General features: G+C 26.4%; 1 protein-coding gene across 4 annotated transcripts in view; it reads left to right on the top strand.

Annotated features, from left to right (window-relative positions):
- The window catches only part of LOC112688059 (atrial natriuretic peptide receptor 1-like), a 395,288-nt gene that overhangs the window by 225,149 nt on the left and 153,126 nt on the right, over window positions 1-17,013 (top strand). For all 4 annotated transcript variants that reach the window (XM_025561079.1, XM_025561080.1, XM_025561081.1 and 1 more), the window contains one exon: window positions 14,804-14,962. In XM_025561079.1, the coding sequence (XP_025416864.1) occupies window positions 14,804-14,962 (159 nt within the window). The remainder of the gene's footprint in view (window positions 1-14,803; window positions 14,963-17,013) is intronic.

Raw genomic sequence — 17,013 nt, forward strand, 5'->3', positions numbered from 1 at the left:
TTACAATATTCTAAGATAGTGACATCAATACAATACCTCTGATATCAAGTGATAAATACTTAAAAATTTTAAATTATAATATTACTTATTAGTTATTACAATATTCCAAGAAAGTGACATCAGATTCTTTAAATATTAAAAATTACTATCATACAATTTTATTTCATGGTAATTATTATTCTTAACTAAAATTAAAACTATTTATTAATTAGTTTATGTCACACGGGTTAAAAAATCAAATTACTTGTACATAAGTTCACAGTGACAGAATTAGAATTTAAAAACAAAAATAAAATAATTTTTGTAGTAATCGTTGTGCAGAACACTACGATCGCTGACACATTAATTATTTAACGACGTAGCACGTTGTATGAAATCTTGAGACATGGGTTGAGAGAGATAGGTAGGTGAATAAATTTAACACTGGTATATTAAACTTATAAACTTACTGTTTTTATTAATTTATCACAATAAATTAGCAAACAGTTAAAAATACAAAAAATTAAAATAACAAGTTATTCTGGGCTAAGAATTATATACTCGCGGCGATGTGGCTGTAACAAAGTCCACGACGAGCAATAATCTATTTAACAGGGGAAATGATCAGTCTAACTACCTATCTACATCTGAATAATGCTAAATGCTCAACCCGTATTTATACAGGTTCCAATGACGTAAGAGTGGCCTAATTCTAATATTACTTTATTTTGCCCTCTATTTAGCATTATTATGTAAAAACGTGAAACTACTTGTTGTTTTCACCTTTACCCTGGTTTTCCTGCGTATATGCGAATTTAATATATTATCTATTTTACACATATACTATTTTAATCTATTAAATAATCAAAATATTATTTTGATTATTAAATTTAGCTGGACCTTGGCGAATTTATTAATATGCGTAATAAGTTATTTTTGATTATTAGATATTAATTAATTAAATGCTGATTATAAAATACGCCTAGCCTTGGGCTTACTACATTTTTCATAAGTTGTTATTTTCGTTCAGTTTACCTTCATGTAAACTATTGAGAAAAGTTTACTTTGACTTAAAAGAAGCAGATCATTTTGTTGAAGGTATTGTTTCTGCTGTTCAAAAATTACGTAAAATCATAAATTATGAATTTCATATACTGTATAAGGAAGTTGAGTTAAATATAACACATATCTCTTGATTATCTAAGAGATCTTAATATCTAATTTATAAACATTATTTTTATTTAAAAAAATGGCTCAGAAAAAGACTCGTAAATTTGATTTTGTTCTTTGATTTATATAAACATAATTTATAAGCTAAATGTAATAAATATTTTGTGATACGAAAATTATACATTATTTGTTTATATTCTGTAAAATATATCTCGTTTTTATAAATAATAAAAAATATTTCATCCCCCCTCCATTCAAAATTCCTAACATAACAGTCTGTATCTGAAAGTACAGATAAAAGATATATAACTTTGTAATAAAAAAAAAAATATATATATTGAAATCTGATAGTATTCTGTTGTCTGAAAATATATTTATAAATTAAATAAATAATTTATGATTTTACACAGTTAAAAATGTATTTAAAGTAGTCACAATCGTTATTTTACTAATTTGAAATTTCGAATTATTGTTACATATATTTATTACATCTTCAGATAAATTATATGTATTAACACTTGAAGAAAAGATAAATATTATCCGCAAATGTTTACGATACATTATTATATATTTTTGGTAAAATTGTATTAAAAATAAAATAAAAAAACACGTTTGTTTCTCACAAAAATAAATATTTGAATGGGAATATCTATAAAAACATAATTTCCATAAATATGACAGGCATTAATTTTATTAATACTGATAAAAAAGTTGTTAAATTTTATTTTTACCGTTTTGTACCATATCTTCTCTTAGTAATGTAGGAAAATGTTATAACAATATTATGAGAATATCCAATTATTTTTCACGTAATTCCTTCATCGTGTTGTATGAATTTATATAATATTCGTTATCTACAATTATTGTAAAATATTGTTTTATAGCGTAACACTAATATTTCATTCATAGAAGAAAATTCGAATGTTAAACTCGTAATATTAATCAGCGTCTGTACGAGTATGCACTAAATCAAATTTTAGTTAATGATTTGTCCATAGGTGCAATTTGGGGGGGGGGGGGCTTGGGTGTGCTTAGCAACCCTATATTTGAAATAAGCACCCCCAAATGTGTTCATGTTAATTTACATTTAAGTACTCATTACTAATTATGTAAAGAAAAATAGAGATTTTATTGTATAAATATATAAATTTTTGATTTATATATTGGTGGTGGAAGTTCGTCCCGGTATTTGTCAATTGCGCCAAATTTGGGACACTATCTGTATAGTATACATCTATTGCGCCGGTATAACAACTATACAGTATAAGTAAAAATCATAATGGCTAAAAACGAAAATTAAAATTAAAATCAAAATTATCATTCTACATACTTGGTATTTACGTTAAAAGTATATTATACACATAAATATATATATTTACATTAATCCTATACATTTTGAAAAGTTTTTAGGTCATATATTAAAATTAGATTTGTCTATTTTACTATTTATTTTTGTCATAAATTTAGAGTTTGGTTTATTTGTGATAACTAAGAGAACACGTATTATAATTGTTGCGTTACATTATTTTTAAAACTTCATAAAAAACAAAAATATTTGGATGGGGTGAATAAAAAAAAAATGCCCCAAATGCTGAGTGAAATGCCTCACAGGTATTTATTGTTCTTTCACCTGATATGTTACACGATGACCAAAGATAAGGGGGAAAAGTTGAATTTTCATCAATATATATATGTATTAATGAGGTAATCACATAATATATTAACTTGAATTTCGATCGGCACAATAGATGTAGGTATACTTATAAATTATACCCTTTTTATACCAGTGCAATAGATGACCTTTTTTCCATCCCAAAATTTCTCTTTCTTTACCTGCGATTTTCGGTGCAATTGATATAAAGCCGTTTGTCCTTCGTATTTTCGATCCTTGAACTGGATAATAGTAATAGGTAGGGTTACAAGATTTTGAAATCCTTAAACTTAAACTATTATATTGAATAACTTATAAAGACTTTAAAGAAATTGGGTATTTTTAAAGTTTATATTTAAATCAAATGGCGTCAGGAAAGTGGCGTTCCTATCGCCCAAAGCACCTGTTCAGTACTCTGCAATAGTCTTGCCCTGACCTTAATTTGTTGGGGTAATCTGGTCCTCCAGGTTAGTGGTTTGGCGACGGGCCAACAACCCGTCACTGTAAAAAAAACTCTACTGTTAAGAAACCAAAACTAAAGCCTTGGAACAGAAATTTGAATAAAACACAATAGAAACGGTCCGGACTGCAAGGATTTAGGATTGGCACATGGAATGTAAGAGCTTTATATAAAGCGGGAGCTCTTGGTACACTAGTTAATGCAATAGATAGATATAAGGTAAACATAGTAGTGTTACAAGAAACGAGATGGCAGGGTGAAGGATGTCTACCAACAGGTCATATGACATTATTATATGGTTAAACATGATAAACATGAGAATGAGGGGGTTTCCTCATGCCCAATAGTCTAATACCATGAATTAAACAATTTAAGGATATAAATGACCGAATATGTTTCATTCAGATCATTATGAATCACAGGGATATGGTAATGATTTGCGCATACGCACCAATCGAATCGGGAAATGAAGAAGCAAAAGACACCTTTTATGAAGAGTTGGAACAAGTATATGACGCTTTATCAGGCCATTACATTAAATTATTATTGGGAGATATGAACGCTCAAGGGGGGAAAGAAAATATATACAAAGCGACGATTGAAAAATAGTCTGCACGACCGAAGCAATAACAACAGAATAAGATTAATTAATTTTGCAATAAGTAAAAATATGGTAATAAGCAGTACAAGATTCCCAAGGAAAAATATTCATAAAGAAACATGGTTATCTCCAGGAGGCAGATTTAGTAGCCAAATTGACCATGTCCTCATAGAAAATAAACAAAAAACAATTATAAAAAACGTCAAAAGCTACAGAGGAGTAGACGCAGACACAGATCATTACTTGATCCTGATTGATTTCAAAGTAAAGATGTCCATGGAATGGAAAAAGAAATAAAAAATACTCAGAAAATACGATGTAGATAAATTAAAAAAAAAGAAGAAACATTACGAACATGTCAAGGAACAATAGCAAATTCCCTAGGAAAATTAGAGGGAAGTGATAATGAACAGGTTGAGGAGTCATGGAAAGTAATAAAGGCCTCAATAACGGAATCCGCAGAAAAAGTCATTCAACACACACAAAGAAAGAAAACAAAGAAATGGTTTAATGATATTTGCAAGAAAGTAACCAAGGAACGTAATGAAGCTAGAATCAAAGTAATACATACACCAACCCCCGAGAACATTAGGGACTTCGAGAACAAACGAAAAGAAGTAACTACATGGTTAAGAAAAGAAAAGAAGATAGCGGAAAAAGAACGATTAGAGGAAATTGAAAACTTTAAACACAACCCCAGAGAATTCTTCAAGCGATGCAAAACACTTAAAAATGGATTTATACCTGATATACAGATGATAGAAGATAATAATGGGACTCTAATTACAAGACCAGAAAACATCGCCGAGGAATTTAGAATGTACTTTGAAAAACTTCTTAAAAGAGGCTCAACAATGGAAGTAGATGAACAAGACAACATCATACATTATACAACAGAACCTAAAGTATCAAACCCGAGTTTAAAAGAGATACAGTACGCAATTCAGACTCTAAAAAATAATAAGTCACCAGGAGATGATAAAATTGTAGCTGAATTATTGAAGTTAGGAGGGCAAAATTTAACACAAAAATTACATCATCTAATTCAATAGATATGGACAAAGAAAGAGATACCACAAGACTGAAATAAGTAACTGATATGCCCTATTTTCAAAAAAAGGTAACCGAAAAAAAGTAGAGAATTTTAGAGGAATAACACAATTGAACACTGGGTATAAGGTATTATCATTAATCATACTCAAAAGATTGAAAATTTATATAGATGAGATAGTAGGTAATTATCAAAGCGAATTCAGGAAAAATAAATCAACTACTGATCACATATTTGTCATAAGACAAATTATGGAAAAAAGTTACGAGTTCGCGAAGGATCTACATATGGTTTTTGTAGATTACAAACAAGCATATGATAGCATTAATAGAAAAAACTGGGAAATTCTTAAATACTTTGGCTTAACAACTAAATTAATCAACAAGATAAAACTGTGTAACACGAATACCAGCAGCCGAGTCAAGGTGAACAACGAGATATCATCTTCGTTCATAATAAATAGTGAATTGAAGCAAGGGGATGCAATGTCACTAGCACTTTTCAATATGGCACTGGAGAGTGTAATTAGAAAGTGTGATAGGAACTGAGACATTAAACCTTGACGAAGGAAATGTTTTACTAATATATGCAGACGACATAGTGATTATTGGGAACTCGCGAGAAGATAATCAGAATATTGTTGAAGAACTGATAAAGATAGGAAAATATATTAGCTTCACAATCAACAGTGGAAAAATTAAATACATGATGGTAAAACGAGGAGGGGGTGACTATAATAATCTCCACGTGGGAAATAACACCTTTGAACAAGTACAAGAGGTCAAGTAACTTGGGTCTACCCTAAATAACCAAAACAACAATCATGGAGAGATCAATATCAGATTGGGCGCTAACTAACTAAATTAACCGATGCCTTTATGCACTGAAGACCTTTAAATCTGAGCCGTTGTCAAGGAAGACAAAACAACATCACTTACATCCACCCTATATTGACATATGCATGTGCCACATGGGTAACGACGAGAGGTGATGATGAAAAACTACGGTTATTTGAGAAGAAAGTTCATACAAAAATGTATGAACCCATATTCAACTATACAGAACAGAAATGGGAAATAAGAACGAACGCCAAACTGTACCAGCTTTACAAAAGAGAAGATGTGGTCCAATTCACCAGAGAGACAAGAATAGAATTGGCAGGCCATGTATGGCGGGCCGATGGAAGTATGTTGAAAGGAGCATTGACATATATGGCAAGGGAAAAATGGCTAAGGAGAAGACCACGGAAAAAATAAAAGGACAGCGTTAAAGAATTATTAGAAGATATTGGAATGGACTGGGAACAGGCATATGATAGAGAGAGGTAGAGGGAAATAGTTTTGGCGGCAAAGAGTTTAAATGGCTCGTAAAAGCCTTGGACAAAAAAAAATATTTAAATCAAAGTCGCCATTTGACAATTTTATCAAATACGAAAAAAATTATCTTTGCTACAGAGTAAAAGTTTCAAATTTCTAGCCACATTACTTTTGGAATTATGACTAAATAACTAAAATCTGAAAAGTGAAAGTCTCATTTACAGCGTATTTTAACCATTTCAAGACAGTTTTTTCCTCACGCCTAGAAAAACTATTTTTAAATTATTTTTATATTATTTAAAATTTAGATTTTAAAAAAATGACCTATTTTAAGTACCACCGCATGCCAATTTAAAATTTAAAAAGTTCCTAGAAAATCTTTTGAACTTATGCGAAAAAGTATTAAAAAAATAATATACAAATATCATTATAAAACCATAATATTCTATGCTTCACTTAGAATTTGAAAGTGATTATATGATGAAATATTTATGTTTACAGGCGGGCAATTCGTTATATGCGCAATTTAAATTTAGAAATATTCAAATATTTACTTAATATTTTACTAACTGTTGAATTGTATGGGTTGCGGATGTATATAATCATTAAGGAACATGAAAAAGATAGAAGGGCTTCAGCACCCTAAGTTTTTTCATTGAAATTGCGCCCCTGGATTTGTCCATGAAATAAACACTTAATATTTATATGTTATGGACGGTAAAATTAAACTGTTTTGCGAGGTGTATCATTTTGATTTGCAATTCATTTTCTGAGATATTTCCAGATGCTCGTTATGGTTTTGTCCATTTTCCCATGACCGATATAAAAGAAAATCTACTTGCTTTTCAAATCATAAAAATTTTAAACATTTGCTAGTTAAGTATGTGGTATCAAAATTACTGTTAATTTAACAACTTAGACCTAGGAATCGTTATAACATTGTCTCATCAATTGTATAGCGGTTGATTATCTGTGACGATTAACTGGTAAAACGTTCCGTTTAAACCATACAATAATTTTCCATTCTCTTAACCTACATAATATAAAACTAACTAATAATTACAATATATTTGACACATGATAAATAAATACTAAATATTTACGGAAAAAACTATTTTTCAATTATTCTTACATAGTTAGTTCATACAATAATACATAAGTTAGTTCTTACAATAAAATGTATTTAAAACCACTATTTTATGGACGACGTTTTAATAAAAACCATGTATTGAGTACCTTTTTGTTTTAAATCGATACATTTATAAATGTATTAAGTTTTCATTACCACGCTTATTATATTTTTTATATTTAATACGTTTTTACATAACCAATGCGATTGAAATTACTTTGTCTATGTAATTTTTATTCCTACGATACTTATTGACATTCATATTTTTTATTAAATTCTTGTTTTTGATTGAATGTTTATAAAAACATTAATAACTTGGGACACACGTGAATGAAGATTGCAAAATTGATTATTAAAATGTCCATGGAAAGCTTCAGTCCTACTTATTGTTTAATCATTTGATTTTCTCATATATATGAATGGGTTAGAATTTGAATAAGGTAATTTATACAATGCAAAATATAATCAGAGAAGTATAATTTATTAGGTGAAGCAATAGCTATTCAATTTTTAAATTATATTTCAATTTATTTTAGTGATAAATACGGCAAATAAAAAAATGAATAAGTAATTTACTTACCTCCAAATTATTATTTATATACTCCCTTAATAATTTACTACTACTTAGTAATCAGCGAAATTAGATATATAACACACAATTTTATACGATGAAAAAAAAATTTTAAATTGAGTTATGAAATACTTTTTAAAATTAACATGAAATTCATTAATAATATATTTTTGTATAACATATATTTGTTATTTCGTAATTCATATTACTGTGTTCGGTGTATGAGAATTGTCAAAACTAACAAAAATTACACAATTTCAATACAGCAATTTATCGATGAGTGTTATGTATTGTTAAAGTTTATCAAAACATATCGATAATCATAAGCTATATTTCACAGTATAACGTTTAGTTTTAATCATAAATCCTTTTATTATCGGCAAGATCATAGTCCAAATTTTATTGTGTTAACGAGTAGTATTTTATAATATTCTGTGTGCAATCAAATGGTTCTTTCTATGATATGTTGTGCGCAAACAAGTGGTTATTTCTTTAATGACTTTTACACAAACGAGATGCACGTTAATTCAAAACAATAATTGTATAGAAATACAGTTTTTATTGAATGTTTTTTAACTGATTTGTAATGTTATAATTTTCAAAAGATTTGCTATGCTTTTTTAAAGAAATTAAAATTTTTATATTTTCTTATATATTTTTTTTCGAAAATGTGGATTTAATAATTTTGATTTTACAAAAATTCCTGAAAATGTAATACAAAATTACTTTTATTTATTTATTATATTGATTAATAAAAAAAAACTCCAGTTTAATTTCAATAAAAGATTTTACGAGCCTTTCAATATTAAATTTTAATAAAACAATAAAAGTCATGAAAACCCTCTACATTTTTCAAATCAATAACAATTAAAATTTTTAATTTTTATACTTAAGGTTTATAAGGTTTAAATGTTTGATATTAGATTTTTGAAAATATTTTCTTAGTAGAAAATAAATTAAATTACTGGAATGTAGTTAAATTTTTATGAAATAGGATATTTGAACGAATTTCTATTAACTGGCATTTATTATTTAAAAACATTTCAGAATTTTAAAATATTAAGATTTTTGCTATTTTTAGGTGCGTGAAGTTTTCGAATTTTCCAAATTTTATATGCATTTATTACCAAAATTTAGATAAATTAAAGGTTTATTTTACCTTAATAAGAAATTTGGTTTTACTATCATATTGAACATCATTAAAAATATCAAATGATACATCCGACCTCTTTCATTCAGAATTGTATTCTCTAGAGTAATGTTACATTGTTTTTAATAAGAAAATACTATCCAGCATTACTATTTATCTATTTTTATATGTAAACAGATCTACGAGCCTCGCCATTTTACTAATTTTAATTTAGCTTAATATTATCTTACGTACTATAAAATGGGGTAAATCGTAAAAATATTTGAGTTTTATCCAACTTTAAACTTCATTTGAAAATCAGGCATACTACCGTTAAGGAAAACACTTCTTTAGAATTTTTGATACCTTTTTTTATCATTTTAAGTATAAGTTAGGAATATAGCCTAAAATCTTTTTTTTTATTATATTTTTTTGTATGATGACTTTATTGCAATTTACCTTTCATTGGGATGCATTGAAACATTGTATTAAAAATCATGTTTTATTAATTTAAAACAATTCATGAGTAAATTGAAATACTAAGTACACATATTTTTTTTTTTTTTAAATAGGACATTTTTCGAATTTGATTGTTATAGTTATCAAATTTTTCTTATTATTTTAGGTTAACATAAAAAGTATATCATGTATTATAAACATAAACATTATGGTTTTCTGCAGTTTTTCTCAGAGACAATCCACTTTTTACATCTTCAACTGCAGCATTCAAATCATTATCATTTCATTTTCGATTTGTGTCCCTTTGAGGTCAGAAATGTAAACTCTAGGCATCTAAGAATAAAATTTATCATAAAATTGTAAAATAAAACATTTTTGGTACTGTTTACTTTTTTATTGAAAATCACCCCGTTTTTGGTTAAATACTAGAAATTGACGCTTCTAAAATTTATATCAAATTAAAAAATGTACGTTTTTGTTTTGAAATTTTTTAAAACATTGACAATATATTGTGTACTGAAAAAAATTATTTTGATAGTGACATTTTAACAACATTAACCAAACTAGGAATTTGAAGATAGTAAAATTAGTAAAATTAAAAGTGTAGAGGTAATATTTTTCTGTAGATGTAGAATTAATCGGAGATTTTTTTTTCCAAAGATAACATTTATCACTCCGAATTTATTTATTATATTTTAAAAATAATTATACTAAAATTGAATCGTTGAAAATAATTAACAAATTATTGAAGATTTGTTGCACTTCACTATCCAGTTGAAATTCACCCAATTTTACAGTATACATATATGAGTCGTGAGGGTAAATGGGTAAATGAAATGATGTTTAAAACGTAACTCTACATATTACTTAGTTTCAATAAAGCGTATTTTACTTATTTAGTAACGGACATCAGTAACTTAGAAGTATTTTATTTTTGATTTAACACCTCATACGTCCTAACGTTGTCGCGAACAGTCTTATATTAATCTAAAAGTAAGTCTAAAATAAATCCAATCAATCCCGTATCTCCAGGGTTGCAATACATAATGAATAATGAATGATCCATTGATTCTAAATACATCGAACACTGCTTTAAATTATAATACATGCGAAACACGCACGAGCTAATTATTGATAGCAATGATAAACCTTATGTGAGGCACATTTATTGTATATATTTGCTATAGGTTCATTCATGAGCTCTTAAAAAAAAAAATTTCAAAAATACGTCATGGTATGACCAAGGACTGTCATCTAAGTTTTTGCATTAATGTACACGATAACTATTTATGAATAGTAATTTATTCATGAATTCACAGTGATTTGTTGACTCGCTTGTTCACACTGCGGTGTTGATTAGAATAAAGTTATAACTGTGTCACAAATTAAATGGCGTATGTAAGTCTATGTTATGGTGATGGCGGTGGTAGTGTATTTATTTAGTCAATCGATTATATTTATTATAAAATATTAATTTGTAACTTATTTATTATAAAAAAAAAAAAAAATGTATTCGATGAAAATTAATACATCTGAACATTATGTGTATAAATAATGTACGTAGTATAAGATAAATTATTTTATATAATAAAATGATTGTACCATGTTACAATTATGTATTTTTCGATCATGCAATGGTGAGTGCGCTGTAATCGTATAACATATTTTTAAGAATAATGTATTTAAGGCCACAGTATTCCATTCCCTGTATATTTTATAAGCAAATTGTGCGTATCTTATTATGTATATATATATATATATCATAAAATAATAATTTATATTTGTACATTTATAGATGTGTATAAAAATATAATGGTATCATTTCACTAACAAGGCATTTTATCGTTATACTCGTAACAATTACTAGTAAGCAACGTCCTCCATACGGTATTCTGTCATAAAATTTATTTGATTCAATTAATATTGTTGAAGCGACAGTCCATTCATTTGAATTGTATAAAATATGTACAACTAAATGGAAACGCAAAGAAAAAAAGTTCAGGGAAAAATAATAGTTTTTTTTTTTCAGCTAAATTTATACAAGATTTGACACTCCATAATATCCCGTATTAATATATTTTTCGATCATTTATTTACTCTGGGACGCTGTGCGCTTTATTGAAGCTAATAATTTTTTTTTCTATTTTCGGTTTTCATATTTACTAAATTCATGGTTATAATGATTTACTTTTCTTAAAACAACCCTGCAGTAAGCTGAATCACTAATCATATAAAACTCATGAATATATTATTTTTATAAATTAAATTCAGGTAATGTACTCGTATAAATGTATATTAATAAAACCGTTGAGTTTCTTTTTATTAAGATAAACAGTAATTTTCAATAATGCAGTAATATAACAAAGTTACATTAGTGTAGTATTTCCATAAACAGTATGATCGCCAAGGAGATTGTGAAATAAATTTTGAAAAAAAATAGCTTTGAATTATGGTATGTGTTTCTTAATTAAGATATCTATATTTAAAATCATCATACATCAATTGTATTTTATTCAATAAAATCATTTTATTAATTAGAAGATTGTTTATACTTTATTCCTCGGATAGGCTTATAAATAAGTATTTTAATCCGGTTTTCAAACAGAAAAATTTGCAGAAATTACATGTAATTTTCCGTATTGTACATAAACCATAAAAAATTTTACTATGATACATACAGTTTTAATGATTTCATATTTTTATTTGGAAAACTACTGCACTTAACGGTTGAGAAAAGTATTGTCAATTCTAAATATTTAGTTTTATATTTTCTGATTATTTATATGTACCTACAGAGTTAGTAAAAATAAGTTCTTCAATTTTTTTAGGAATAAAAATTATAATAACATATAAAATAAATATTAACATATTAAAATGGTATTATTATTAATATTAACATTAAAAATTATATAGAATAAAAACAATACACGAGTATATTATTGTGTTATAATTAGAAAACTGGCACTCACTCGTTTAATATCAGTTTTATAAAAAGCAATTACTAACATTAATAAAAAATATGTGAAAATATATAAATTAATTGTTGTGTTTTTAATGATATAGTAAAATAAATAAAAACACCATTGAAAATTTTATATTTGTTTTTTTTTTAATTTTCCGATCGTACATTTTAATTCATCTTACATTAACCCACATCCTAAGTCATGAACATTCCAATTTTTTTTTTCGTTGGTGTAGAATTATAATAAATAATATTACACAAGAGGATTGTTTTATAATTGAAATATGTAAAACTTACATAAAATTAAAATTAATAACATTTACCAAAAAGTTTCTTTTAATGAAATTATTTTGCATATTTAATGTATTTTATAATTTTTATTTTTTTTTTTTTTTAAGAAACGGTATAGGGTTGATATTAGATATATTTAAATATTATATTATATAAGTAATAAAGTTTAAAAGTGATTTACTTATATATATATATATATATATATATATGATTTATTATTTTAAGTGTTCATAAATTATTTTATTTTATTGTTATTGTTGATATATGTATTAATTATCATATTTTATTTTGATATGATCATTCTAATGTAAGTATATTTTGAAAGTTGAAGTTCTCAGAACTTTTTAACGATTTTATATAAATTTTTTTCTAAAATGCATAAAATCTTTTTATAATTATCTTCCAATTCATAAAAATTCTGAAAATAATATTCCGAAATTTAAATGTTTGTAAACGATATATCTTCTTTCATGAATGATTTCAAACTAATTATATCATCATTTTTTTCAAATTGAAAATTAATCCTCATATCTTATTTTAAACATTTTATTTAATTACTCACATTGTTATGCCTAGTAAATTTTTAATTTTTTAAGAAATAGTATAATCTTACATTATGTTTATATACTATGCATTCGTATATTTTGATTTCAATTTTTATTCAATTTAATTCAAAATTTTTATTCACATTTTATTTATGAAATCATGTATTTTCGGTATATTTATTGTCAACTGAGATGAAAATTAATAATATGTTAATATTTTAAATGCAAAATATATAGCATCTGCATGATAATATTGTGTTTTTATTTTTAAATGGGACATTTCGTTTGAGTCTTCTTTAGGAATTCTAATATTTCTATAATTCTGGATTTATAAATCAAAAGATATATTTTTATTAACATTTTGTGTATGTTATATTTAAGATCAAACAATTGAAAAGTGAGCTTCGAATATTTGATTTAATGCTTGCAACCCAAAGTCTTTGTTTAGATTATTTGAAGAAACTTAAAACAAATTCTTTGTATAGCTTATCTTGGATGAGTTTGCTGCACATATTTATTTCATTCACTATACTTGTCTAATTATGATTTTGTAAATAACAGTTTATCTTTGTGACCCAAAAATAGTTTAAGGAGCACGAGTGAAATTAATTACAGCTATAATTCACTGTTTTCATTTTAGTGTTTAAATAAAATACCTACAGGTACAATTTCACATTATTTATATATAAAACTATAATAAGGACTAGTAATGCAAATATTCATAATTTTATAATTATACCAGGAAACTTTTAATAATAAAATATTAATTTATATATATACTTTGTTATGCTAAATAAATTAAAAATAGTTTTATTGTACATGTACATTATTTTTCATTTAAATTTCCATAGTATAATAATGAAAAATTATTTTTTATTCAAAATAAAAATTCAATATTGAATAATATAATTTCAGTTGAAATTAATTTAAACTATAGTTTTGTACTGTAACAACTCAACTTATAAATTGTTTGGAAATACTAACATAAAATAACTTAAAATATTTTAAACGCAATATAATATTCTGCAATCTTTTAACCAGAAGAAATGAAAGTTTAAACCCTATTTAGTTAAAAGTTTCTAACCACGTGTCATTTATATTATCGTTTTTTCATTTAATTATAATAAATGTCAAGTAAATATTTCATATTCAATTTATTTTGATTTCTGATGTTACAAATTAGTAAGTAAGTAGATACATTTCCATCATGGATATTTTAATTACTGTCCATATTACGTGGAAAAAAATACTCGATCCCCAATCCGATAATTTCAATTTAAAGTGGTTCTGACTGTCGTATTATGTATATGATTTTTATACACAATATATCTTCAATTAAATTTCCTTGATTTGACGCAAATTACATACTTTCTAAACATTTAGACATAATATGACAACCGGTCCTATGACTATATATATATATTGTTTGTTTTGTTGTAAATCGTTAGTCTAACGATTATGTTTAATATTTTTATTTTTATTTTTTTAGCATTCCTCTGGACGGCTCCAGAACTATTGCGCTTAAGTCATCCGCCGCCAGAAGGCACGCAGAAAGGAGACGTTTACTCATTCGCTATTATCGTCCACGAGATCGTTACGAGACAAGGCCCGTTCTATCTGGGCAATATTGAACCGTTGTCGCCCAAAGGTCAGTGCTGATTTTGAAATATATTTTTAAACATATTTACGGGCACTACCGGACGCGCCATCTAACGGCACCGACCCAAAATATAAACACGAACGATACCGACAAAGTATACACTTGCGAAGTCTAGTGTTGCGCTTTAAACTTTATGACTGTAATCTTAATTCGCCAGATGGCACTTATATTTCGTGGTCCCCACATTATATTATTTTTCAACCCTGTAGGAGAAAAAATTAACGAATTTAATTTTGGAGAACCTTTTTATAATTAAAAATAGCCCCAAAAATCTCGAAGTCTATCGATTTAAATATATATATATATATCAAATATCTAGAACAACTGGTTTCCCAACTACGGGCTGCGGGCCATATGTTCTTCACACAGGTATTTTATATGGCCCATTACAAATTTTAAGTTATAGTAAAACCTCGATAAGACGGAATCGCTTGGGCCCATGACATTTTTCCGTGTAACTGTAGTTTCCTTCTGGACGGGGTTAGTTAATTATATTTAATTTGAAACTGAAACAAAAAAATGTTCCCTCTTATCGAGGTTTCACTGTACAAAAAATATTAAAAAAAAATAAAAATAATAATCAATATAATATAATATACAATTCTTATTAATTCGTCAAATCTTTTGAATATTCTAAAAATATATTCATAATCATAGTAATACAAATAATAATAAAACTAAAATTATATAATTAAATTGACCAATTTTTTTTAAAAATTCGTTAATTATCATTATATTTGTGCTTATTTTCTGTCAGACATTTTCAAATTAAAATTTTAAGATTTAATATCCATATGACGTTTTAATCTGCGTTTGAAATCACCTGATGTGATTTTAAAATAGTATTAAAAAACTATATTATTTATAATTAATTTCGTCGTACTAATTTACTTTGAAATAAGGTACGTTTTAAGGTTCAAAACTAATTTAATAATAATATAATTGTCACAATTCTTACAATTATTTTAACTCATAAATTCAATAATATTTGATATTTTGGTGTATAATGTGTATAATAAATATTGATTTTAATTCAATTACATATATGGTATAACAGTATTAATTTTAACTTTTATCGTAATTTTGCCTATTCAATTATTATTCTTGTCGGATCATACCAAGATTAACTAATCTATAAAAATGTTCAAGGAAATGAAAAACTAAGGTCCTGGCATAAAAGAGGATATTGCGTATAATGAACAGTTTCCTCAGCAATTCGATCCACTATTTTTAAGTGAATAATAAAGTTTAAAATACAAAACTACTTCTCCTTTTCTTGTCATCATTAAAGGCTATATAGGGAGTATCTCATTATCTTAAAATTTTTTTCACGATATATGAACTTGAACATTATTTATAGCCTTTATAACCGACTCATTTTCTGAAATGCGATACAACTAATACATAATTAATAAGCGGTATTGTTGAATATTGATCAAAATTCATCAATATTCGTAGAAATCAAATGCATATAAGAGTAATATGAAGAATTTTACTAAACATTCGAATTCAATCATAATTGCAAGATTGAAGAAGAGTATAAATGCAGACTAATCGCGTATTGAAATAATATTCTATTCAGAATAGTTAATATCGTTCAAATAAAAAACTTAAGTAAACTCATACAGGCGTTATCCCTTTCGTGGAATCCGAATTTGACACAGGTATACTCGTATTATGTGCGCCGTTAGAAATCAATCAGCTTTAGAACTTTGAGTATCCCGTTGCTTGGCAACATTCTAAATTCAACTGTACAACAATATGAGATATACGCGGAATGTCTTGTAATATAATTTCGACGGTTTCGATACGTAGTTTTCTACGTTCTAATAACAATTCCCGTGCGAAATCACATCAATAATAATATTCAATGATAGTTTTATAGACATTGTAGTGTTCAATGGGGTTATTTCTGTGCAATTTTATTGCGTTTTTATTATTTTATAATACCATGTGGTAATGTTTTTTACAATATCTGATTTTTTTAGATACGGCACGCCAAGTAAAAGACAGAAACTTCCAACAGCAGGTTATAAAAT

Source organism: Sipha flava, unplaced genomic scaffold (assembly GCF_003268045.1).
Source record: "Sipha flava isolate LNK unplaced genomic scaffold, YSA_version1 36_pilon_pilon, whole genome shotgun sequence".
NCBI classification, from domain to species: Eukaryota; Metazoa; Arthropoda; class Insecta; order Hemiptera; family Aphididae; genus Sipha; species Sipha flava.